This window comes from Ictidomys tridecemlineatus, chromosome 1 (assembly GCF_052094955.1).
Source record: "Ictidomys tridecemlineatus isolate mIctTri1 chromosome 1, mIctTri1.hap1, whole genome shotgun sequence".
NCBI lineage: Eukaryota > Metazoa > Chordata > Mammalia > Rodentia > Sciuridae > Ictidomys > Ictidomys tridecemlineatus.
In genome coordinates, this window is record NC_135477.1 from 24,010,767 (window position 1) to 24,036,338 (window position 25,572).

The window sequence follows — 25,572 nt, forward strand, 5'->3', positions numbered from 1 at the left end:
TGCTTAAAACTCATGAAGAGGGGCTCGGGATGTGGCTCAAGTGGTAGCGTGCTCGCCTGGCATGCATGAGGCACTGGGTTCAATCCTCAGCACCACATAAAGGTAAAATAAGGATATTGTGTCCATCTAAAACTTTGAAGGGCCTGAGTTAGGTACTTGTTCTTTCTAGACCTTGGTCTACCTACCTCTTACCCTCACTACCTTGTGGGGATGCTGGGGGATAAGTGAGATCCTGCCTGTGAAAGTTTTGCATGATGAATCAGGCACAGTATTCATCGTGATGGAAACCCAAGTCTGCTGACTCCCAAGCCAGGGACCAGGCCACTTCCCACCAAAAGGTGCAGACATGAATCAGAGGCTGGCCTTTTGAGGCTGGAAAACTGAATGCCCCATTGCAGTCATGTCAAAGCTGTTTTTCTATACTACAAGAGAACTGTGAGCTGCATTGGGGCTAAAAACTTATCAGTGGGCCAATACCTCCATTACTACCCCCACCAAATCAGCCCCAGTCTGTCTTTCCCTCTTACCGGACTTCCTTCTGGCTGCCATGCTTGATGGTCATGTCAATGTAGACTGACCAGACATCTGTGCGCTTTGGGTAGGTGCTCAGTGTGTTTTCAAAAATGGCTTTTGCTCGCTCTGCATCCCCCAGCTGGAATTCCAGCTGGGCAAACTTGGCAATCACATCCACATCTGTGGGGAGAAGAGAGCTTAAGACAACTAGTAAACTGACAGACCCCTCCACTCAACACAATGTGCTACAGGGACAGAGTGAGCCTAATTCCACTCCTGGGTCAAGACCTGGTTATGACAAGAGGGGCAAAGAGGAAAAAGGACAGTGGGGTGGGTTTAGAGCCAAATACACAACAAATGGGCATTACAGGATAGGTGAGAGTGTGGGGTTCCAGGGGCAACAAAATAACTGCTAATTACTTTTTGACCCTCCAATCTTTGGGGTTTAGCATTTAAAATGTAAGAAATATCACTGTATTCATGAGCATATAAAAAGACAGCTCCATACCCTCCATAAGGCTTTCCTAACTCAGAAGTTACCATCCGTGGAAGAGAAGGTGCCAATCCCTATTTCCAGATATCAGAGAGCCTAGCATATTCAGGAACCAGGAGAGAATACTCACGCTCCTTGGTAGGCAAGCACTCAAGGGCCCGCTGCAGCACACGGTGACTGGCCCCAGCCTGACTCCTCCGCAAAAGAAAGGCACCATACTTGATCCAGACAGCTTTCTCCTGACGGAAACGCTTCAACATCCGGTTGTACAGCTCACCCGCTTCCTGTGGGAAAGAGAGTTTAAGCTGAAGAGTGGGTATTTCACAGGGACAACAACAAAGACAGGCTGCAACACTCATGAGAAGCAAGACTTGGGCTCCCTGATGCCAAGTCACATGTAGGCCCATCTCTAGATGCCAAAGGAGAGGTGAGGTGTGCAGTGGCAGGAAAGGGTGGGAGTTTTCCTATTCATCCAGCGCCCTTCAGGCTATTCCTGGATTACAAGAGAATGTGGGGATACGGTGGGAACAGGAGGAGAAGGGTACAGCAGGTCAGAACGCCACCTTGTCGACAATGCCTCACCAGTGGCCTAGTCATACACTCCAGGGTCTGCTGTCCCTCCATTTCTTAAGTCATCACTTCCTTCACCTCAGTTTCCCAAACTGCAGGTGGGAAGAGACCACTCCTCTCACCTGAAGATGAGAAAGTTAGGGCCCAGGAATCAGGCAGTGAGTCCGGGGCAGGATAGGACCTAGAACCTCTAGGAGGGCCCTTTTGAGAGGCTCAAGGCTCCCTGCAGCTGGCCATCTGGCCGTCTTACCTGGAACTTCTCAGACTTGGTGTAGATGTCAGCCAGGTGGAGGAAGACCTTGAGAGGCTCATTGTACTGCACAGCCCGTTCAAAGACCTTGGTCAAAGACTCCTGAGAGCCATACATGTTTTCCAGGTTCAGCAGTGCTACCCACACATTCAGCTTCTCCTGCTCCTCTCTGGGGGCAGAGCAGGCACACATAAGCGCCATCAACTCAGCCCAAGGATCCTCCACTCCCACCTGGGATGTTGATGGCCTACTTCCTTCTCTTAAGCTCCACCCATGTCCTCAGATCCCACCGGCAAACACTGAGAGGCCCCATCCCCACTGGAGCTTGCACACCATCAGGAATCTGCACCCCTGCCCAACTGCCAGGACTGAGGCTCCCCTGGCTTCTAACTCCACTCCTGGAAGGAAACCTCCAGGTCACAAACTGGCCTGAGGTTTGGGCTGGAAGCAGACTCTTGGGTCTGATTCTCTCCCCAAGGAAGTGAAACAAGGCTAGTCATCCTTTAGGCTTCAGAGAACAACTCTACTCAGCCTGGAACATGGCCACCTGGGTTTTTACCAGGTATATACAGAGCTGTCTTCCCCATTCTACTTCTGCTCCAAACTGCATACCTTGTTTAAGTGTAAAGACTCTAATAAACGTCACCTGTAGCTATTTTAGTTAAGAGGACATAAAATATAAATGAGCAGATCTATTTCACAGATGGCCACACCTATGAGAGAAAGCCTGGGAACCAATGAGTCCTGGGACAGTCACCCACACTGTTAGCTTGCCTCGAAAGAAATGTCCTGTGGTGGCAAACCCTGCAGTTAGAACTTGGGCAATACAGGGCTCTCTGTCTGAAGACTCCTCCCTACAGTGAGGAAGCCAAAGTCCAGACCTGAAGGAGATGGTCTTCAGGGCTCTCTCTGCCACGGCCCGAGCCTTCTCAATCTCTGTGGCCTGAAGGTGGAAAGCCATGTACTGCAGCCACAGGATGGAGCTGTTGGGGGAGCTTAGTACTAGTCGATCAAAATCATCTGCTGATTCTGGCTGTCGCCCAGGATCCATGAGAGCCTGCTCAATGCGGGACAGCTCTTTCTCTGCCTTCTGCTTTTCCAATTCCCTTTCCTTCTTGCTTTTCTTTTTCTGCTATGGAAAGCAGAAAAGTGAATGAGTCATGTGCTCCTTGAACCCTAGGGGAGGTGCATGGTGGAAGCCAAGAGCTGCCAGGGCAGTGCACAGCTCTATAAACACTATGTGGCCTCAGACTGGTGCCATCCCCCCATCATCCCCACCCAGGAATAATACCCAGGCTAGGACAAGCCACAGGACTCTAATACCGAGGGGTCTCTTCAAAAGGACAAAGCCCTGGAAAATACAGCACCGTGGCTTGATGTGGCTTCTCGTCTTCCTCGCTATCTGAGCTCTCCCCTTGAGGTGGCAAGGCTGGGGTCAGAGAGTCAAGTCCAACGTTCCAAATAAAGCCCGAAGAAAGCTGCAGCCGGGGCACGTCTGCGGGCTTGGTCAGCCTCCCCTGGAAGATCACAGGTATGAGGAAAGCACTTGACTCCAGTGACTCCATTCCCCTAGCCCACTGGGAGGAACATACTCCTGCCATGGCAGAGATCCTTCCTGGCCTCCCAAACCAAGTTAGGAGTCAGCTCACTGGGGAAACTACAGCAGTGACAGAGAACAACAAATTTATAAAACGTCTGTATAAAACAACAGTACAGCAGAGACAGACACAGGACCAAAATTCTGTGGAAAATAGGGATGCAAGCACCTGATGCTTAGAAACCCTGCTGGGGGCCCCCGACCCCTCTTCTCAGCTCAAATACCCCTGCCCCCCCTTCCCAGAGGAGAACAAACTCAGAGAGGTAAGTCTCCTCTTTATCTGCCCACCCCTGTAATTTCATGAAGTGCCACTCAGTGTGTATTAGAGTTCATTTTACACAGCTCACTCCATGGGTTAAGAGATCCCACCTCCAAGGAACCGATGACCAGGAGAGGAAACTAGCAGCATTCCCCCACCCTTTCACATTTAACAGGAAAAGAAGAGGTAAAGGAGGACAGAGTCCAAGACAGCCTAATTCTTTCGGAGGAAGCCAAGGAATCCCCCTCCCCGCATCCTTTCCCTGCACCAAGGGTTGGCTTTTTACCTTGAGCTGCACCTTTGTCTCTTCTATTTCCTCTTCTCCTTCCCGATAATACACTTCCACGCCACTGTCATCCTCCTCTGCCAGACCAGTCTTCTGCCTCTTGTTTGCTCTTTCCTGAGATGTCAGGTGGGAAAATGCCCAGGTGTCTCCTCCAGCACCCAGCTGAATGCTGTCCCTCTCCTCCCTACACTACCCTGTGCCTACCTCAATCCAAGAGAAACCTGGGCAGCTGTGGATGGCTTCTCAAACACTCCTTTGTTCAGGAGATGAGGCTCAATCCTCCCTGAGGGACTTACCTGCTCATACCCAGATTCCTGGCGCTCCCGCTTATCCTGCCTCTTCACTTGTGGCCTCTGGGGCTCTTTCTTCTCCTTGCTGGGCACCTTCACTTCCTCCTGCCCCTTCTGGTTCTTTGTTTCTTTCCTTTTCTGATTATTCTTCTCCTTCTTTTCTCCTTTTTGGTCTTGCTTTTCAGTCTCTATTTTCCCTTCCTTTTGCTTCAGAAGTGGCAGCTCCAGGGGAGTGGAAAATACGTCAGGCTTCCCAGTGTCTCTGGGGAGGAATGAGAGCTCTACCAGGTTCTTCTGGTGATTCAGGCTATGACAGGGAGAGGGCAAGGGCAGCAAGTGAGGACAGCAAAAAACACACAGGGCACCATAGGCAGCTAGGCCTCTTCTTAGCATCCCTAGCTCCAGGCCCTGCCCCACTTACTACGGCAATATACTCAGTATTCTCAGAATGACGTGCATGTTGTACTATGCTTGTAAAAATTCAGGGGACATTTGTGATGCCCCCTGCTTCATCATCCCCAATAGGGGCCACATCTGTTCAAGGGACTGAGGCTGGGACTTGAGTAGAGAGTTCTAAACAAAAGCCTTTTGCTCATCTGAACATGACAAGCACTCCAACACCAGCTATTATGTTTGTTTTTTTAGGATTAGGGACTAGATTAAGGAGTACTTGACCACTATCATCCTTAGCCCTTTTTATTTTTTTAATTCGAAATATAGTCCAAGCTGGCCTTGAACTTATTCTTTGAGCTTGTGATCCTCTTGTCTCAGCCTCTGGAGTCACTGAGATTATAGGTGTGCACCACCACGCCCAGTCAAGCCACTATATTTAACATCAGCCTGGAAATCTGTACCTAGAGAAAGGAGGCTGATTTCTATCACAGAGGGACAGAATGATGGCAAGGGAGAGATGGCACCTACCTTAGGACCTTGGCGGTGAGCAGTTTTCCTTCTGGGAGGTATTCGTGATAAAGGTCCTTGTTGGGCAGGTTGCACTGGGAGACATGTGAGTACTGGGCCAAACCAACAACTGAGGGGCCAAGACTGGAAGGAGACAGACAAGTCCTGCAGTCATGGATACCATAGGATCCCAGCCACATCTACCAACTTCACTTTCACAAGGACCCAAGTTGTGACAACATTTATAACACAGAAAGCTCCTGGCATTCAGCAGGATAAAGTGGGCTTTGTAAACCAGAACACATCATCAAGCATGGTCTGGGTCCAAGTCCCAAGGTCCACTTCACTCACCCTAAGAGCACACCATTTGGCTGGATGGACCTCACGTAGCCCCTCAGGAGCTGCCCTTCCTTAACATCCTGGATGGAATCAATTTCTGGATCTTCTACTTTGCTTTTGGTCTCTGGGTTTGTCCTAAAGGAATAAAAGGCTTACGTACACACAGCTTTAACCTCTCATTCCCACCCTCCCCAATTCACCTACAATAATTGTACTTTGCATGTAAGAATACACCTCTGGATCTATGCATAGGAAATAATCTCCACACCTAGACTATATTCTCCTGGAGTTCTGTCAGGCCAGGGATGCTTGCCCAAGAGCCAACCATGCAGAAACTGGGAGAAGATGACCAAGTCAGTAAGAAGTCAAACCTAAAAATTGGCCTTATAAATACCCATTTCTATCCACAGAGCATGAGGACTTTCATCCCTTTCGTGCCACACTCATGCCCAACCATGGAAATCCTGAGATTAATCCATCTCCCCTCTTCTCTTACCACCTACATTTGGATGTCTGAACCTCTCCCTGAGAAACAAGAGCCTGAGTAGACAGGGTTCTTCCAGCAATCTGAATGTCCCCAGCTTTTGTGGATAAGAGTTTCAGGGTATAAAGTAGATGAGCAGAGAAGAAAGGTGGCAAGTCCAAAATTCCATGTCAGGCACATGTAGCTGCCCCTCAGTCCTCTGACTTGAGTCTTCCTCCCTTCCTATCCCAACAACATGGATACTCACCTGGACAATCGCAGTGATAAAGTTAATACATGGTCTCCAGTGGAGAGGACATAACATCTGGAAGGAAAGCAAAAGAAGGAAATACTCATTGTCGGTATCTGTGGAAATATCAAAGGGCCTCAGCTGTCTTTCCCAGAGGTGAACAAGAGGCAAGAGCAAAGAGACACGAGGCCTGGGTTCTACTTTGTTCTGTTGAAAACCTGCTAAGGAACTCTGGTTAAGTCACATCACTTCTCCAGACCTTAGTTTACTAGTCTGTCAAGTAAAAACAGCACTACCCAGTCTTCTTACCCAAGAAAGCTATTAGGAAAAAAAAAAGTAAAGATGTGAAAGCTCTCTGGAAGGCTCAAAGAGTCATACTCCTTGTACACATGGTCCCTGACTTACAAGGGGTTTAAGATTTTATTTTTTTTTAAACTTTAAAATAGTGTGAAAGTAGTATGCATTCAGTAGAAACCATACTTTGAGTTTTGATCTTTTCCCAGGCCAGTAACAAGCAGTAGAATGTGCTCTGGTGATATAGAAGCAAGCCCCAGCTCCCAACCAGTCACGCAATCACAAGGGAAACAATGCTCTGTAGTGTGGCTGAGCTGGATGTTTGGTAGGTGAGGTGAATTCAATGCATTTCGACTTAAAATATTTTCAACTTACAATGGGTTTATTGGGATAGAACCTTCTACACACACAAGTTGAGGTGTATGTGCATTTAAGAAATGAGACCAGGGCTGGGGTTGTGGCTCAGTGGTAGAGCGCTTGCCTAGTATGCGTGAGTCACTGGGTTCGATCCTCAGCACCACATAAAAATAAAATAAAGGTACTGTGTCCACCTACAACTAAAAAAAAATAAACATAATACATACATATACATATATACATACATATACATACACATATATATATATATATATATATATATTGTGTTCACCTAAAACTAAATATAAAAAAAAAAAGAGAGAGACAAAGAGAGGGAGAGAGATGAGTCTAGTCCTACATTAGATCCCAAGAGTGTCTGAGTGTCTGATCTTAGGACAGTGTGAGAGAGAGACAGACAAGACAGATTAACCACAAGAGACCACAACCAAGGAAAGATCTACTGAAGACACAAATAGCAGTTCAGAAGTAGTGGATCAGTAAAACCTGAGCAGGGAAGGTTTTGATGGGAAAGCAAGGTTGACTCTTGTGTTTATAAACTATTTCATCCAAAATGGCAATTGTTTGTAATCTTAAGTGGTAACTTTAAAGTGTAGAATCTTAGAAGTAAAAAAGATCTCAGCAATAATACAATCCAAATTTTTCCCACAGTTTGATATCTGCTTTTTATAATAGGCATCAGGGCCCTCAGAACAAGAAAGGTCTCAAGAGATCACCTAACCTTAAGCAAGTAATTTGTTACTCTCATCTGACAAATGAAACTGCAACTTAACGCTACTCAGCAGTCTGGCTGTCACAAAAAATATTTAAAATAAATACACTATTAAAAATTCACCCTCATTTTTGTAAGCCTCAAGAAACAAACCAGAGAGGACTCTGGAGGTCTCTGAGACTTATTCTTTTTTTTATTTTCTCAAGCCCTGGTTATTTCTGTGTTGTTAGATCTGATAGGTCGTTGAAAATTTAGGAGGTACTAGTGACTGGGATACTTGAGATGAGAGAGGGCAATGAATATTCTCCAGTCTCTGCCTCCTGAAGGGCTCTGTTCTAACTACTAGACAACTTTATTATATTAAGCTAAAACCTGCTCTATACACCAGTATATATTCAAGCTATAAAATAGTCTTAAACTCTAAATGAGGTAGGTTCATTTTAGGGCACATGAAATAGTTGATAAATAAAGCCCCTTCTACCCAACCCCAAAAGCTTACTATACATTTATAGAAAACACCTATGGATCAGTTATTTCAAATTAAGAATATGTATCAAATAAAAATGAGCAAGTGACTTGGACAGGCAAAACAGAACAAATGTAAAATAGTCAATAAAAATGAATAATATGAAAAATGCAAATTAAAAGGAGACACCCATGTGTCTGCTATACTATTTTTTTATCATCATCATAGTTTTTGCTTTGAGATTCACAGCAATACTTTTTTTTTTTTTTTTGAGACATCCATTTCTGCTTAACCAATGGCTATGATAAAAATTAAAAATACCCAGGATTCTGGGTACAGTGGCATACACCACACACTTATAATCCCAGCAACTCAGGAGGCTGAGGCAGAAGAATTTCAAGTTTGAGGACAGCCTGAACCTAGCAACTTAGCAAGACTCTATCTTGAAATAAAAAATAAAAAAGGTTGGAAAAGTAACTCAGTGATAGAGATCTAGCCTGGCACATGTGAGGTCCTGGATAGGAAAGGAGGGAGGAGAGGGAAGGAAGGAAGAAAAGAAGGAAGGAAGGGAGGGAAGGAGGGAGAAGAAAAGGAGAGAAGGAAGGAAAGAAGGAAAGAAGGAGAAAGAGAAAGAAAGAGAGAGGGGAGGGAGGGAGTGAAGGAGGGAGGGAAAGGAAAGGAAAGGAAGGTAGGCAGACAGAAAAACAAACAGAAAAAAGAAAGAAAGAAAAGGAAGGAAGGAAGGAAAGAAGGAAGGAAGACCCAAGAATATCCAGTGTTTGTAGGGATGTGAGAAAGAGTCATATGCTGCATACTGTTAATGGGGAAATAAGCTGGCATAATCTTTTTGGAGAGTAATTTGGCAAAATGCATAATGACATTTGATCCATTATTTTCACATCTAGAAATTTATTTCCAAGGTATACTTGCTCTAGTATCCAAAACATATATACAAAAATATTCACTTTAACATTATGGCTTATCAGAGACCAGATTAGATCATTTTCCCCGCTTTGGGTACTGGAGATTGAACCCAGGGGTGCTTAACCACTGAGCATGCCCCCCCACCCCTTTTTAATATTTTATTTAGAGACAGGTCTTGCCAAGTTACTGAGGCTGGCTTTGAACTTTTGATCCTTCTGCCTCAGTCTCCCAAGTGCCTGGGATTACAGGCATGACCACCACACCCCCAGCTCTGGTTAGATAAATTTTGATAAGAAATGGGTAATGAAATACTAAACAAATATTAAAAATAAGGTAACAGAGGGGATGGTTGTGGCTCAGTGGTAGAGCACTCACCTAGCAGGTGTAAGGCCCTGGGTTTGATCCTCAGCACCACATACAAATAAATAAATAAAATAAAGGTATTGTGTCCAACTACAACTAAAAAATAAATTTTTTTAAAAATAAGAAGTCTGTGATAAACTGCTTCAAGGAAAAGACAGTTGCAAAACTCTACTACTATAGAAAAGAAAATTATACGTACATGTGTGTATAATGGTAAAAACTGATGGATACAGAGAGAAGTGATAGAAATTCACATTTTTAATTTTTTATATACTTGTTTTATTTTCATTATCAAATCATGGATTACTTCTACAAAAGAAAAAAAAAATCCAGCAATTCCACAGAAGGCAAAAAGAGGAAGGAAACATGGCATACCTGACAACTTTCTGGGGAATGAAGTCCTTCAGGGGCGTCTCAGAGTAGGAGTCACTAACGTGAAATATGCTGACTCTTCCCATCCTCCCAAAGGGGAAAGAGACAGTCAGCCCCTTATTAGGTGTCACCTTCACCACTCTGCCCATGGCCACATCTCCTTTCTCAAGCTTGTGAGGACCTGGTGGGAGAAGGAACCAGATTGAGGGAAGAAAACACTGGAATACTCTTCTACCACAGGCTGGGAGAGGTGGAGGCTGCCCAGACCTGGGGCATCCATGCTGAACAGACCAAAAGGATCACAAAGACCTAGCTCACAACACCATGTAGCAAGAATCCCAGAACTACATGGTGGACAACTCTTTCTGAGGGACCTGAAATAATAACTGTAAGTAAAGTTACTCTTGACAGTGGTAAAGAAACACAGCCCAGAGAGAAAAGCGCCAAGAGAAAAACTTCCCAGAACAAATAATACTTGGCTTTACGCAGATTCCAACTCTGAAGGCATCCTTCAACCTGGGCAGTAACTGAAGATGCCTTCCCCTCCCTTCTTCTCCCCTTTCTTGCCCCTTGCTTCCCTTCCCTTCTCTTCCCCAGCCAGGCACCCTTTCATTCCCATACCTATGAGTGAGAGACACAAGAAGGCCTTGGAGGAGTCTGGGCCAACCACAGTGGCCCTCAAGGCCTGTCCAATCTGGAACTTCTTATCTGGATGTTTCAGAACCTAGAAGGATAAAAAAATTCTTCTGATGCTTCAAGAAATGCCTGTCATTTATCCAAAACCCTAACATTTAAATATCCACAGTAAACACTTCCCAAACCAATCCCTAAGTAAGTACAGAATTCTTTGTACCTACTGGGAACACACATCAGACAGTCAAGCTTCAGGAGCCTGAGCTTCCTTTCCAGAGATCTAATGCACACTGACCTTGAAGCTAAGAGAAGTGAGCAACAAGGGAATTCTCCCCCGGATATCCGGTGCAATCTCCACCTCAAGCCATTTCTTAACCACATTATACTGGGGGAAAAAAAACAGGAGCTATGAGATAGAATAAATACAATCATCCCTTCTCTCCCCTACTGACATACTCTCATAAAACCATAAGCCTGAAAAAGTCTTTTTTAAAAAAATATTTATTTATTTAGTTAGTTAGTTACTTAGTTTTCGGTGGACACAACATCTTTGTTTGTATGTGTTGCTGAGGATCGAACCCAGGCCGCACATATGCCAGGCAAGCGTGCTACCGCTTGAGCCACATCCCCAGCCCCCTGAAAAAGTCTTAATCCCACACTTTTCCAAGGGACAGGAGTCCAGCCCTCCACCCCATTAGCCTGACTCAATCTCCACTTCTCACAGGCTTCATCCAGAGCCTACCACAGCCTTGGTTAGTCTGGCAGAACATGCATCCCTCCTCAACTTCTCACTTGAGGCAAATAAGGACCTCAAAGATGTCTTCATGCATCAGGATCAATCCTACCAGCCTCTCTACCCTCCTGCATGATTGGCTATGCCCACTGATTGTTGATTGTTCATCATCTCCATGGGCCACCATCTTATTTAGTGCCTTTTTTTTTTTTTTTTTTTTTGTGTGTGTGTGTGTGTGTGTGTGTGTGTGTGTGGTGTTGGGGATTGAACCCAGGGCCCTGTGCTTGCAAGGCAAGCACTCTACCAACTAAGCTATATTCTCAACCCCCAACATCTTATTTATAGATCAATTTAGATTTGATTCTTCACTGCTTATAGTGTTCTGCCATAAACAAAGACCTGAAGGTTCAAGTCAATACAATAAAACAAGAAGCCACTATGCACAAAGCATTATGGTAAATACAAGCCAGGTGCTGCCTTTGAGGAAACTGTGGTCTAAGCAGTAAGTTGAAAGAATATGTAAATAACAGAGCCATAAGCAACATACAGAGAGTACAAAACACTACAGGAGTACTGATAATGAGTAATCAGGAAAGGGGCTCTGTGCTGAACCCTGAAGGGTAGTAAGCAATAGGAATAGAGTACTCAAGGTATAGAAACCATGATGTGTACAGGAAGGAAAAAGACAGGGAGTTTTCAGAGAGACAGGTACACAGGTGCCTAAGGTTAGCTCAGGAAGAGCCTTATACTCTATTGTAAAGGCATCCAGGGTTTATGGACACCTATAGGTAGTAGATAACTATAGAGATCAAGCATCACTGACATGCTCAGATGTTTATGGAAGAGGTTCTGGCAACTAAGAGGAGGTACCCCTAAAATTCAAGGCCAGTCCAATTTCCTCTGTTGATAGGCTCTAATGGGTATGATTATGATCTCTCCTTTTTGGAACTCCTATTCCACTTGGGGTTAGATTTGATTATTCATTGTTTATAGTGTTCTGCCATAAACACAGACCCCAAGGTTCAAGTCAATACAATAAAACAAGAGGCCACTATGCATAACCTGGGACTGGGGATTTGGCTCAATTGGTGGAGTGCTTTCCTCACATGCACAAGGCCCTGGGTTCAATTCCCAGCATCACCAAAAAAAAAAGAACACATAACCTGGCACCTGATTATATATTGTTTTGTACTACTGGTAAACTTAATGAAACGCAAGACTATAAACCTAGTATTATACTTATTTCAAATCTTGCCCTATGGTCTATTTTTGTCTCCATTTATACAATTAATCTATAATAAACATGGTGAATTGCAAAGGACTTGATACTTGTTTTAAAAAATATAATTTACCTCCCTGATCAGATCAGAGGTTTTCTAGGAGCAGAGGCCACATGTCATCTCTCACAAGCTCAGCATGGTAGCTAGCAAACACAGAACCAAATGCCCAGTCCTAATGGCCTATGTCTCCAGCTTTCACACACCCCCACCCTTTCTTTTCTGAAAGACATACCACCTCACATTGCAGGGCAGCAACTACTCACCCTCTTTAAGAAGCAAGTCACGATCTGACCAGCATGATACTGCTTAATCTTCTCCATGAGACTGGCAGAATAAGTGTTAAGAGCAGTGTGACCATCCTCCTCCAGCTCACTGTTTGCAGAAAGACAATGGAAAACATAAAACAACCTCTAGGTGAGGCTTCTAGTTTGAAACCATCTCCCCTAATTGGTTGTGAACTAATTGTAGAGGATTACCCTACTCTTATCTACCCTCTATGGCTGATTTCTCTCCTTAAAGGGAAATCCTCACAATACTGACCCAAGGTTAATCTTTTCTATGTCATTCATGTAGGCATGAACCAGACTATAACAATTTCTGTAAAATTAGGAAATAAAAATATTTTACTTCTTTCATAGTACTTTAGCTTTTGCTTTACAATTTGCAGAACTGCTTTCACAAATAACTTCACAGAACTTAACAACAATCTCATAATGAATTAGGCAGGGTAGATATTTTTTTTTTTTTTGAGAGAATGAGAGAGTGAGAGAGGAGAGAGAGAGAAAATTTTTAATATTTATTTTTTAGTTCTCAGCGGACACAATATCTTTGTTGATATGTGGTGCTGAGGATCGAACTCGGGCCGCAAGCATGCCAGGCGAGCGTGCTACCGCTTGAGCCACATCCCCAGCCCCAGGCAGGGTAGATATTAAGCCTGTTGTACATTATTGAAACAGGAGCTAAAGTCAAGGCTTGACTCAAAACCAGAACTTAGACCCTCTGCTAGCCCCTCCTCTATTTTCTTCAGAAAAGCAAAAAAGTCATGGGATATGAAAGTTACCAGTCCAAAAATCACTTTCCCTCCCCCAAAATAACGAAGTACTACCCATACTTTTCAAATAATTTCTTAAACAACAAAACAACCACCAAAAAAAACCCATCAATAAAATGGTACAAGTAATGCTGGCAAAAATGCAAAACATGATTACAAGTGCTGGTTGAAAATAGTACCTTCCTACACTTAAAGTTGCAAGGCACATATCTTGTGACCCACTAATTCCACCTAAGAGAAATACTTATGTGTACATCCAATACAGCAAGTTCACTATGGTTTAATTTTTAATATTTTTATATAATTTAGAGAAAAATTGTAAACAACCCCAAATGTCATCCATTAGTTTGAGAATCTGTACAATTTGGCACAATCACAGGACAGGTTACTATTTTATCTATAGTCACAAAAATGGATATCAAAAACAGTGAATGAAATAAAGCAAGTGAAAATTCATGTAAACTGATAAAAAATAATCAATTAAATGTTTTTCATCCCAATTTCCAAATATTTATTTTAAAACATAACACAGGGCTGGGTTGTAGTGGGGCACACCTTTAATCCCAGCAACTCAGGAGGCTGAGGCAGGAGGATCACAAGTCCAAGGTCAGCCTCAACAACTCAGTGAGGCCCTCACTTAGTGGGACCATGTCTCAAAAGATAAAGGCTGGGACTGTAGCTTAGTGGCAGAGCACTTGCCTAGCATGTGAGGCACTGGGTTCAACCCCTGGCACTACATAAAAATGAATAAAATACAACAATAGAAAGGACTACATAAGTGGCTCCAGTGGTAGAGTGCCCTGGGTTCAATCTTTAGTACCAAAATAAATAAAATGTAAGCATGAGAAAAATATCATATAATGTTCATACCATGTTTCTCAGGGCCCCTGAGATTAAAATAAGTCACAATACCACATAGCTGCCTGGAGGAGCGAGAAGTCCTGGGATTTGTCTATCTGTTATTATATCTCTGCATTTCCCACCTCTTCAATAAATCTATTCATGTTCTGGCTTGGCTTGCTTTGCCACAGCCAGGCACTGCCACTCTGGTTTATACCACAGTCTCCCAGGATAGGAGGGTAGACCAATGACAGCAGTAACGATGACAGGCAACAGGCACTCTCAGGACCACAGTGAGTCTTCCCACAGAGTTCACTAACTTATCCCTGGCAGTATCTATTAGTTTAAGACAACCACCTTCAGTTTTAATAAACTATTTGACTTCAATACTAATTATGGGTCCAATTAAAATATGACATCACAACTCAGGTGAAGATGTAAAGACTAAAACCACTAACATGATGAAGTCTCTTTAATTTCACAACAAAGACTGGAGTGGACAGAATCAAAATCTAAAAAACTAAGGAAACCAACAAATAAGCAAATAGAAGTGTGGTTCATTCATCAAATCTCATTATTTTAGAACCACAGACCTGACTCTTAAAATTCCAAAAGTATGGTCAGCATCTGGAACTCGATGTCCCAGGACTGTTTCCATTATGTCAGGCACAAGGCCTCTCAGAAGTATTAGCTTCCTTTGCTGATCCCTTCAAGATGCTGACCAGACCTTCCTCTTTGGAAACTACTTTAGAGTTCCTTCTGTAATAGCCCCAGGGGTGTATGGCAACCTGAACGGCTCCCCCAGGGAGGCTGAGGCACATGCTAAACATGCATTCTTTTTAAAAATTTTTTAGTTATAGTTGGACACAATGCCTTTATTTTATTTATTTTTATGTGGTGCTCATGTGCCAGACGAGTGCTCTACCACTCTACTGCTGAGCCATGACCTCGGTCCCACTAAACATGCATTCTATCACTGAGCTACATCCCCAGCCCTTTTAATTTTTTGAGACGGTCTCACTAAGCTTCTGAGGCTGGCCTCAACCTTGCATTCTTCCTGCCTCAGCCTCCCTTCACATCCTTTCTCATCAATGAGGCAAAATAATACAGAATCAAGATGAAAACTTAGGATTCCTGATTCCAAAGTTCAAATCTCTTTCCGTAATAGGACTGTGCCACTAGGATCCCCCTCACCTTGGCCGAACGCTCAGCTCCAGGATAGTTCGAACAAATCTGGGATGACTGATTGGAAGAAACCTAGAGAAACAAACAAATCAAATCACTTCTCTTATTCTCTGGAACTTGGTGATCTGGAAATCAGGACTTCTATCTACTCCACTAAGCCACCAACCTCCTGTACCACCATGGATGGAAATGTGTCAGTCTGAGAGGAATGTGTCCACTCTCATCCCTTGCAGCAAATGATGAGGAGCTGGTTTGTCTCATCTTTTAGGACTGAAAAGAACATTCCTAACTCCTTTATTCTAGAAACAAGGAAACTGAGGCCTAAAAAGGATATATGACTTACTGAAGATCCACTTAATTCCTGAAATTTACAAGCAGACTTTGAACTTTTTTGACTTTTCTTGTTATAACATGGATTCCCATTAGAACAACATATAACAGATTTAAAGTGAGTGTAATTAAGGTGTGAAGTGGAGGATGGATTATGACAACTGCTGATGTATACTGAGCAAGAGCCATTAGCCATGCAGCCTACTAGGCACACACCATACATGTTCTCTCAGTCTTCCCACAGCCCTACAAGGTAATCACTACAATTACTCTCACTTTACAAATCAAGGAAATAAAATAAAATAAAATTACTAGCACCTGGGTATGGTCAATCTGGAATTCAAACCCAGAGTCTGACTTAAAACCCACACTCTTCACCACCATTCCCTATTTTTGTAAGATATCGTGCTAAAGGGTTCTTTAGAGAATCTGATTTACATGCAACTTTTTGAAACCTGCCTATATTCCCCGCATATTATGACAACTTCCCCTCAAAGCCAGCCCATCCCTCAAAGCCTCCATACTTAAAAGTCTTCACATCTCGTCCACCAATCACTCGGGCTGTGATTGTCTTCCCAACTTTCAGCTTGGTAGTAGGAGAGGTGCCCACTGGAACATCATCCAAGATATGGGACGCATGGATACAGCCAACAATGCCATCTTCCAGAGTCACAACCACATGAGTGGGCTTAACAGACTTGACAGTTCCAGTGACAATGTCCCCAATAACAAAGGTGTGCTTCTTTTTAGTCCCTCCAGTTAGAGATGGATCCCCCTCCTCATCCTCATCAACTGTCTCAGAATCCTTCCGGGTCTCTCTCATGGTCCTTTTGGCAGCTGGCCCCTCAACAGCCAGAAGAAGACCTGTCACTCCTGGTTCTGTGGTCTTGAGGGTTAGGCAGACACCCTGTCCCACCTGCAATTTCTCTGAGTCAAAGCGGAAGGTGTCATTGAGGTGAGAGGTCAGGGAGAAAGCTACCAGGTGGCCAGTCTCCACTAAGGAGGCCACAGCAAAGGACTCCTCCAGGTGTTGCACGATGGCCTGGTGTTTGCTGCCTTTCTTCAGCTGGAAGAGAGAAGAAAGCAATCATCTCTGCTCTCCTTACCCAGCAGCATCACTTGTCTTGGCCTCACCAGGCAGGGTGAGACTGGAGAAACCTTCTGGCGTCCAGAGAACTAAGCTGTAACCAACTAATTTTCCCTCCCCAGAACCAGCTTTCCCAATCTGAACCCAACTCATGGAACCTCATCAGATTTCTTGGCCCTATCCTAGAACTAGTTAGTTCTGAAATTTAGAAGTTATTTAGACAATTCTGATGCACAGCCAGGTGATCTCTTGGTGGCTCTTTGGCCTTACGACATGGTGGGTCCTCTCAATCCTGTGACTCTCCTACCAATATGTTCACTACTTCCACCATTCAGCCAGTATCATTAAGAAGAGATCATCATGCACAAGGCACCCAACCTGACTTTTCTCAAAATCCCAGTTGTGACTCAGGAGGCTGAAGCAGGAGGATCTCAAGTTTGAGATCAGCATCAGCAACTTGGTAAGACTCTAAGCAACTCAGCAAGACCCTGTCTCAAAATTAAAAAAATTAAAAGGGCTGGGGACTTAGCTCAATGGTTAAATGCCCCTGGGTTCAATCCCCAGTACCATAGTATTGCTTTCTGTTCTCCCTTTGTCTCTCCTAAAGTTTTAAAACTCTAAGTAACTCAAGGTCAAGGATTATATTTAGGTAATTTTAATCCATACTTCATGCAATTAGGTGCTTAATAAGTACTTAGGATGAAGACCAAATAAATATGGGTTGCACATTCCTAATCAGAAAATCTAAAACCCAAAATGCTCTAAAATCCAAAACCTTTTGAATCGTATCAGTACTCAACTACTGAAAATATTCCAATCTGAAAAACTAAACTCTGAACCGGTTCCAAGACTTTTGAATAAAAAATATTCAACTTGCTCATCTGTCACCAGAAGAAAATGCTACTAATTTTCAGATTTTCCTCAAATACTTTTTTTACATCACACAAAAGCATAGCATAAGAGGCACACCAGGAGTGAGGATGTGCAGCCTGGAGGTTAGAACCAACCAGACCTGTTTTGTTTGGTTCATACAATGTTTTGTAAAAATCAAATTAGTTTCCAACATTTTCTACATTCATTCAAACAAAAATCCAAATTCTGTCATCTCTTAAAAATCAAGGCATTAGGGCTGGGGTTGTGGCTCAGCAGTAAAGTGCTTGACTAGCACATGCAAGGCCCTGGGTCCGATCCTCAGCACCATATAAAAATAAATAAATAAATAAAATAAAGGTATTGTGTCCAACTACAACTAAAAATAAATATTAAAAAAATAAATAAAAATCAAGGCGTTAGACACAGATATTCCCACCTGGAAATAAGATGGAACAAAATACTCTACACCCCTTTGGTATGGGTAGGTACATATTCTCATCTGTCAGGGTCTTAGCCCTATACTCCCTGATTCACATGACCTATTCACTCATCTACATTATCCACGTGGCCCTAAAGATAGGGTGACCATGTAATTTATTACCTGAACTTAGTCCTCTTAACCTCACTGGGATAAGAGGTCAAAATCAGACATGTTGGGCTGGGGTTGTGGCTCAGTGGTAGAACACTTGCCTATCATGCATGAGGCACTGGGTTCAATTCCCAACACCACACAAAAATAAACAAATAAAATAAAGGTATTGTGTCCAACTACAACTAAACATTAAAAAAAAAAAAATCAGGGGGTTGGGGTTGTGGCTCAGCGGTAGAGCATTCACCTAGCACCACGTGCAAGGCCCTAGGTTTGATCCTCAGCACCACATAAAAATAAATAAATAAAATAAAGGTATTTGTGTCAAACAACTAAAAAATAAATATTAAAAAAAAAAATCAGAGGCTGGAGTTGTGACAGAGCACTTGCCTAGCATGTGTGAGGCCCTGGGTTCGAGTCTCAGCACAACATTTAAATAAATGAATAAAATAAAGACCCATGTTTAAAAAAAAAAAAAAAATTCAGACATGTCCTAGACAGATTCAGGCACCCAGTCAGGTGCCTGTATTATAACCCCTTGAGCTACAAGTCTATGAGGCTTCCATAGAACAAATCAAGGTCAGGTCTCTTGGTGCACGCCTGTAATCCCAGCAGCTTGAGAGGCTAAGGCAGGAGGACTGCAAGTTCAAAGCTAGCCTCAGCAACTTAAGAAAACCCTAAGCAACTCAGTGAGACCCTGTCTCTAAAAATATATAAAAAAGAGCTGGGGAAAAGGTTCAATGGTAAATGCCTCTGGATTCAATCCCGGTACCCCCCCACCCCTGCAAAAAAAAAAAAAAAAGAAAGAAAGAAGTGAAGTCAGGTATAGCTTACCTTTTTAGATTTCCTATTCACCAACTCCTGACAAAGGGAAACATGCACCTCCAACTTCAACATATCAACATTGAGGATTACAACCTTCTTTTTCTGGCCAGATTCTACTTCCTGACCTACAGTATAGAATAAAACAAGGATGATCATTCCCTTAAAACAGGGTGCATAGAGGACAGCACCTCTTCTGGGACCCTTCAACCCAAAACAGCAAAGACATATCTCCTAGGTTTATTATGGACAACAATTAAGCAAACCAAGGTGTTCGACCTGCATAGTTAAAGTTCAGGTGGACCTTAATTTCTGTAACTGATACATATAAATCTAGATTTATTCAATTATAAGAAAGGATTAATACCTAACCCTTCTTTAGCATGCTGTTATCTTAATTTGCATTCACACAACTAGGCATGCCAAAAGCTTCAGATGGAACAACTCCACTTACCATTATCTATTTGGAAATGCTATAGCCAGCAGAGGAACAACTAGCACAGGGTCGTATCAACAAACCACAATGAGCAAACAATGCATTCACCTGCCCGATGATACTTGCTGGCTCTCAAGACCAGGTCAGGCACTGGACCCCCACTGAACACAACAGAGCCATCTTCCAACACTTCCTGCACCACTAAGTCAAGGACCATTCCTGGGGTCATCTCAGCCAGCGTCTGGATCAACACAGAGTCTGCCAAATGCCCAAAAGGAAGCAGGGATTAGTTAGATGAAATAGCTCTCGCTGTTTTTTTTCCTCTAAAAGTGTGCTGTCACCAACCAAGGAGGGCAGTGGAAACTTGCACCACTAACAAGGTGGTTTTACAAAAATGTCCAGAATCTAGGAAAGTTCTTGTGACAGACAGACTTGGGCTACTTGCTAATCCTACCTGGCCATAATTTGTGAAATCAGCCAACAAATACCAGGAACACAGGATTTCCTTTGGTTTCTAAATTTTCAATCTATCCTTTCAGGTCTAATGCAATTAATTTTACATAATGGCTCAAAGTCTAAGAGGGACCTTTTATCATCCACTATATATTTGCTGAATAAAGGAATGAAAAATAAAGGTGAGTAAACTCATAACAAACGCAAACCCAAGGCCATAAAACTAAGGAAAATTTTTATTCCAATTGGCAGAGGGGGCAAAGGGCACTTCTGAGATTTTCATAATGACCTTTATCTTAATCTGGGTGGCAAGAGGTGTTCATTTCATATATATTTACTAGGCTATGCATTTAATGATTTGTGTACTTTAATGCAGGTCATATTTGCAATTTAAAAAAAAAAAAAAAGTTGGGCTGGGGATGTGGTTCAAGCGGTAGCGCGCTCGCCTGGCATGCGTGCGGCCTGGGTTCGATCCTCAGCACCACATACAAACAAAGATGTTGTGTCGGCCGAAAACTAAAAAATAAATATTAAATTCTCTCTCTCTCTCTCTTAAAAAAGTCTGCCAAGCCAGGTACAGTGGTGGCAGCTGTAGTCCCAGGTACTGGGAAGGGAGCCTGAGGTAGGAGGATTGCTTGAGCCTAGGAGTTCAGGGCAGCCCGGGTAAAAGAGTAAGACTGCTCTCCCTCAAAAAAGTTTTACCTTTTTTTTTTTTCTTTTTTGAATTATGGAAAACCTAACAACTTATCCTAACAATGGGTATATTTTCAACCCCCCCCCCCAGCCCTCATCCTCTGCTTCCTGCCCCACCAAACAGGCCCAGAGGCCCCCACCTTGGTTGCTCATGAGGCTGCGCACACCCTGCAGCTCCTCCAGGCACTGGCTCAGGAGGAGGAGGCTGGTGCTGGCTGGTTCCCCCAGAGTGCAGTCTGATAGCCGTAGCGACAGCAGCATCCGCTGTTTCTCCTCATCCACATTGGTCACTTTTGCAACCACTGTCTGCCCCTCAACAAAGTGGTCACTTGGGTTGGTTACAAACTTATCACTCATGATCTGAAGGAAAAAGTAGGCAGAAAATGGGGAAAATAAAGGAAGCCTCTATTAAGACAACCCATTTTATATGTCTAAAAATGGGGTGGGGGAGTAAGGAGAAAGGGGACCTGGGAAGCTCCACCCAGCCCTCTCTGAGCACAGCTCTACTGCCCATGCATAAAATCATAGGAAGAGAACCAGGCTGCCCAACCTAGCCTTCAGAGAGGACACCCAGCAGCAGAGAAGGCACATTACTAGCAAACCAGAGACCAAGGCTATTTGTGTGTCTCCAACTCCCATTGGTGACCCTCTTGCCCTCTCTAGGCATGTTTCTGGGGTCCTCCTCCATGTTCCCATTTAAAAAAAAACTTTCTAGCAGGGAACGCAATTAGACTTTCTTTGATAAAATATTAGAAGCGAGACCAATGAAGACAAAAAAATATTTATCAGCAACCTATGGCAGGAATTAGCCCTGAGTATCATCTTACACTGAATCTAGTCTGAATGTCCTTCCCTCTCTAGGTCCCAGTTTATTCAGCAGGCACAATGGAGGTCTAAGCACAGGACTGCTATGATACTTTCCTGACTGAAAAGTTTAAAATTCAATAATAGGAAGGAATAATAATTTCAAGGATATTCTGGTGTCTTAACTTCTCAAAACCCCAGAAGGCTATAAAACTGGTACTGGGGGTTGTTCAGGAAAATCCATTTCCAACTCTGAAAATGCTGAGTGTAAACATAGTTACATCCTCTTCATATTGGAGACTAAATGGAGCCACGGCCCACTCACCCAATGCTACCATGTACAGAACAATAGGTGTCCTTTCTCTAGGACCACATGGCAGGTAAAAGGTGTAGCCAGGCTTTTGGCTCCACTCACCCCACCACAAACCTCAAGTGATGCCTCTCGACTTCTTCAAAGAGTTAAGTATCCTGATCCTTCCCATCCCCTCACGTTCCATGAACTTGGTGTCCCATTCGTGGAACTAAACTTACAGCTTTGGGTGCCAGTCCACTAAGACCAGAGGGGAACTGGACAAACACACCATAGTCCTTGATGCTCTTCACAAAACCAATAAGCAGCATTCCTGTATGAATTTCTGAGAAGCTGTTGGGATCCTGACCACCTTCTACTGAGGAAACCAAGGATGGCTTCCTGCAAAGGAGCTAGTGGTAGGTACTCTGTCAAGGAATGATCTCAAAGAGCAGAAGAAATGTCCAACTCTCCCATTTTTCTTTTTCACTTACATCCTCTGCTACTTCAATGAGTCTGCGTGTATGCAGACCAGCAGCAAAATCACTCAGAGGTTAGAAGAAGCCAAGTTCTTAAACACCACCCACCTAATGAATCAGCGACTCTGGCGGGGTGGGGCCTGGCCATCTGTTTCAGCAAGCCCTCCAGGGACTTCTGATGCACACTAACATTTGAAAATCAATTTTAGTCCTTTACTGATTAGCTCATCTCCAGATTACTGGAGGGGACCAAAAAGGGACGGCTCATACCCAAGGTCTGGCAGTTGGGTCAGCCATTGCATGATTCTCTGCTGACCCATCTTCACAACAAACCCTACTAAACCTCCTCTGCCACTCTAAGATGATCTTATTTTATATTCTGTGAAAAGACAGTATCTTCCTTCAGTGCCACCACATAAACACTGAAAGGATTATTTATGAGCCCCATGTGCCCAAGGAGAGTGGTAGGGAGAAAAGGGGAAGGACAGCAGCACCTTATTAACTGTTCCACCCCCAAGGGGCAAACACTGAATGTTCCAAGAAGACTATAGGTGACACTGGGGCTGCTCTACTGGGTCTGTGTGTGCATTAATTCCTCCTCATCCCCTGGACTCCTACTCTCCCAGGCAAACTTTCTGCCTACTCCACCCTTATCACCACCATCTGTGAATAGCCCTTTCTCACTCCTGCTTTTACTTTTCAGGCGCAGGCTTCATCACTAGTTTGGCCCTGTGGAGCAATATCCAAGATAAAACGGTTGATTCTTTTCCCCCCTGAGGTTTTCAACTAAGTAGAGCTTGGTCCAGAATTTTCCACCCAAAGGCCCAGGACCCCCCACACACACCTTCCACTGCCCCATAGAACCAGTCAAGGATACAACATGTTTCTCGCTCTGGCTCAGACACAGGACTCGGTGAAGGGTGTCGCCCGCCTGGAGCCAGCGATACAATAGCGGACCGTTGGCAACATGGTCTGACAAATGAGGTGTAGGGAGGAAAGCAGGGATGTTGTGGGGCAGGACAGCCACCTGAAGCCCATCTTTGGTCTTCTCTAAAACCTTCACATCCACCACCTGCTCAGGGAATAGAAAGACAAAAATCTAGCACTTGTCTTGAGCAGACAGAAATCTAGTCAGAATCAGGCAGAAGTCAAAGGCACAAAATTCCAGAGCCAGGAATCTCTGAGAGGCCAGAAGCAGGGAGGAAGCTTTCCTCCAGACCTCACCCCACCACCAACTCAGGACTCATCTGTGAGGTCCTATCATTTCTTGTTGATCCCTCCAATAGGTTCCAGGGGAAAGAGGCTGGCCCTAGTGACCAGAGAAGATAATCCTTCACAAACCAGTGGCATTCTGCTGAGAAGCCACCTGTAACAAAATTTTCCTTTCAAAAGAGTTCTCGTTTAGGGGCTGGGGATGTGGCTCAAGCGGTAGCGCGCTCGCCTGGCATGCGTGCGGCCTGGGTTCGATCCTCAGCACCACATACCAACAAAGATGTTGTGTCCGCCGAGAACTAAAAATAAAAATATTAAATATTTAAAAAATAAAGAGTTGCTGTTTGAATCTAAAAAAAAAAAAAAATTAAAAGAGTTCTCGTTTACTCTGGCACACAGGAAAAGAACATAAATGAAGTCCTCTCTCAAAAACGCCTCTGGTCTCAGACTCTCATGAGCTACCTTGATTTCTCTCCAACATGAGCTATACATAGTATCTCATGTGTTAGTTGCTCCCCACTCTGTCAGTGAACAACAGAATAACTTGTCTGAAGAAGTCCAAATACCTGCCCAACATTAACGACTCTTCCTGTCTTCTGACCATGTCCCACACTCTCTTTCTCGTTCTCGGGCTCTGGATTACTCAGCAGTTTGAAGGATAAAAGCATCCTCTCCTTGGATGGCTCACAGTTCAGCACTGTAACCTTCACCACCTGGTGAGAAAGCACACGATTACCTGCTCAGGCAGCATGCCTCAAGGCCCAGGAGCATGGTGCCCTCTACCAGGGCTGTAGAAGCCTCGGGAGACCCATCAAGACCCTGGATCACATAAGAATATAGTGAAAAGAAGAAATGTACAGAGTGACACAGAATCCTCACAAATCGGCCTTCTGAATAAAAGGAAGACAGAAATAACTTTTTTGGGTACAACCTTAAGTTTTAAAAATTACTTTTTCTAATCAGACCTAAACTTACTAGTTTCACAGCAATGCCCCTGGGGAGACAGTGGGCTTCAGAAGAATTTCTGATGTTAAGGACACTGGTTCATTATAGGTAATGACTGATTTCTTCCAGGTTGTGGGTCTGGGTCCATTAATTAGCCAGTAAGGGCATCTATGTTCTACGCCCTTCTCCATTTAGCTGGCTCAGGACCACTACATTATTGTGCAGGAGCTGTTTGTACTCTACTCCGTGTTTTTGTAAAAGATAGTCTTCCTACTTACTAGTCCCTCAAATTTTTGCTCACAAAGTCATAAGGGTAGTGAATCCTATCCAAGGGAAATGTACCTGGCCAATGTAAAAGACCCTCTCTGGGTCAGGGATATACTGGGCACTAAGCTCATGCTTGGGCACCAGTCCCTGCACATCATTGTAGAACTTCACAATGCAGCCATAGTCCTTGACCCTGATGATGACGCCATGTGTCTGTAGTCCAGGCTTAGCATCGCCATAGCAGGTAACGGCAGGCAGTTTGGACGTGACAAGAGTTTTCTTCAGGGTCATTACCAGCTTCTTGGCTTCAGGGTCACAAAGCAAAACCTAGGGGAAAGATGGTGTTCATCAAGTTACCTGTTATCAAGAAAGCTGCTGAACTGGTGCCTGTAACCTCCGTGAACCCAAAGGCCATGGGCAATTCCCCAAGAACCTGTTACCTCATCTCCTCTAATAATCTCAGTTGCAAATCTTCTCTGCTTCCTGCAGAATGACCGTCAAGACATAAATCTCTACATCCAATGTATTTCCTTCCATAAGATATGAAAAACTACCCATCCTGGCCATGCAGCAATGCTCATTATTTTACAGCACCTCCAGAATCTTGTATTCTAGTAACTTTTATCTCACCTCAGCTCCTGCCTAGTAGGTTATGCAGCTAGTCTAATGAAATGAATGACAGGACCAATTTACCATGTTAGCATTGTTGTTTATTCCCTCTACACTAGGACTGACTGATGCAATCATCTTTCACCCCTCAGAAGATAATCTCATTAAGGGCAGAGAAACTCCTCTATTTTTATTTCTTGATTTTACTATATAAAATTTTGTACCAATGTACAGTCATTACTTTTG

The 25,572-nt window shown here is 43.7% G+C and overlaps 1 protein-coding gene across 2 annotated transcripts in view; it reads right to left on the reverse strand.

Annotated features, from left to right (window-relative positions):
- The window catches only part of Pdcd11 (programmed cell death 11), a 45,223-nt gene that overhangs the window by 1,736 nt on the left and 17,915 nt on the right, over positions 1-25,572 (reverse strand). The window contains exons 13-35 of one of the 2 annotated variants that reach the window (XM_021731831.3): positions 24,793-25,044; positions 24,072-24,218; positions 23,171-23,365; positions 22,057-22,227; positions 20,862-21,081; positions 19,684-19,833; positions 19,152-19,267; positions 16,293-16,834; positions 15,448-15,510; positions 12,626-12,734; positions 10,645-10,734; positions 10,338-10,440; positions 9,720-9,897; positions 6,229-6,285; positions 5,510-5,632; positions 5,180-5,302; positions 4,265-4,565; positions 3,969-4,082; positions 3,194-3,343; positions 2,708-2,955; positions 1,827-1,995; positions 1,137-1,290; positions 528-693 (exon numbers count right to left, since the gene is read on the reverse strand). In XM_021731831.3, coding sequence (XP_021587506.1) covers positions 528-693; positions 1,137-1,290; positions 1,827-1,995; positions 2,708-2,955; positions 3,194-3,343; positions 3,969-4,082; positions 4,265-4,565; positions 5,180-5,302; positions 5,510-5,632; positions 6,229-6,285; positions 9,720-9,897; positions 10,338-10,440; positions 10,645-10,734; positions 12,626-12,734; positions 15,448-15,510; positions 16,293-16,834; positions 19,152-19,267; positions 19,684-19,833; positions 20,862-21,081; positions 22,057-22,227; positions 23,171-23,365; positions 24,072-24,218; positions 24,793-25,044 — 3,941 coding nt within the window. Of the gene's footprint in view, positions 1-527; positions 694-1,136; positions 1,291-1,826; positions 1,996-2,707; positions 2,959-3,193; positions 3,344-3,968; positions 4,083-4,264; positions 4,566-5,179; positions 5,303-5,509; positions 5,633-6,228; positions 6,286-9,719; positions 9,898-10,337; positions 10,441-10,644; positions 10,735-12,625; positions 12,735-15,447; positions 15,511-16,292; positions 16,835-19,151; positions 19,268-19,683; positions 19,834-20,861; positions 21,082-22,056; positions 22,228-23,170; positions 23,366-24,071; positions 24,219-24,792; positions 25,045-25,572 lie in introns of both variants that reach the window. The other variant, XM_013362095.4, reaches the window with a different exon arrangement.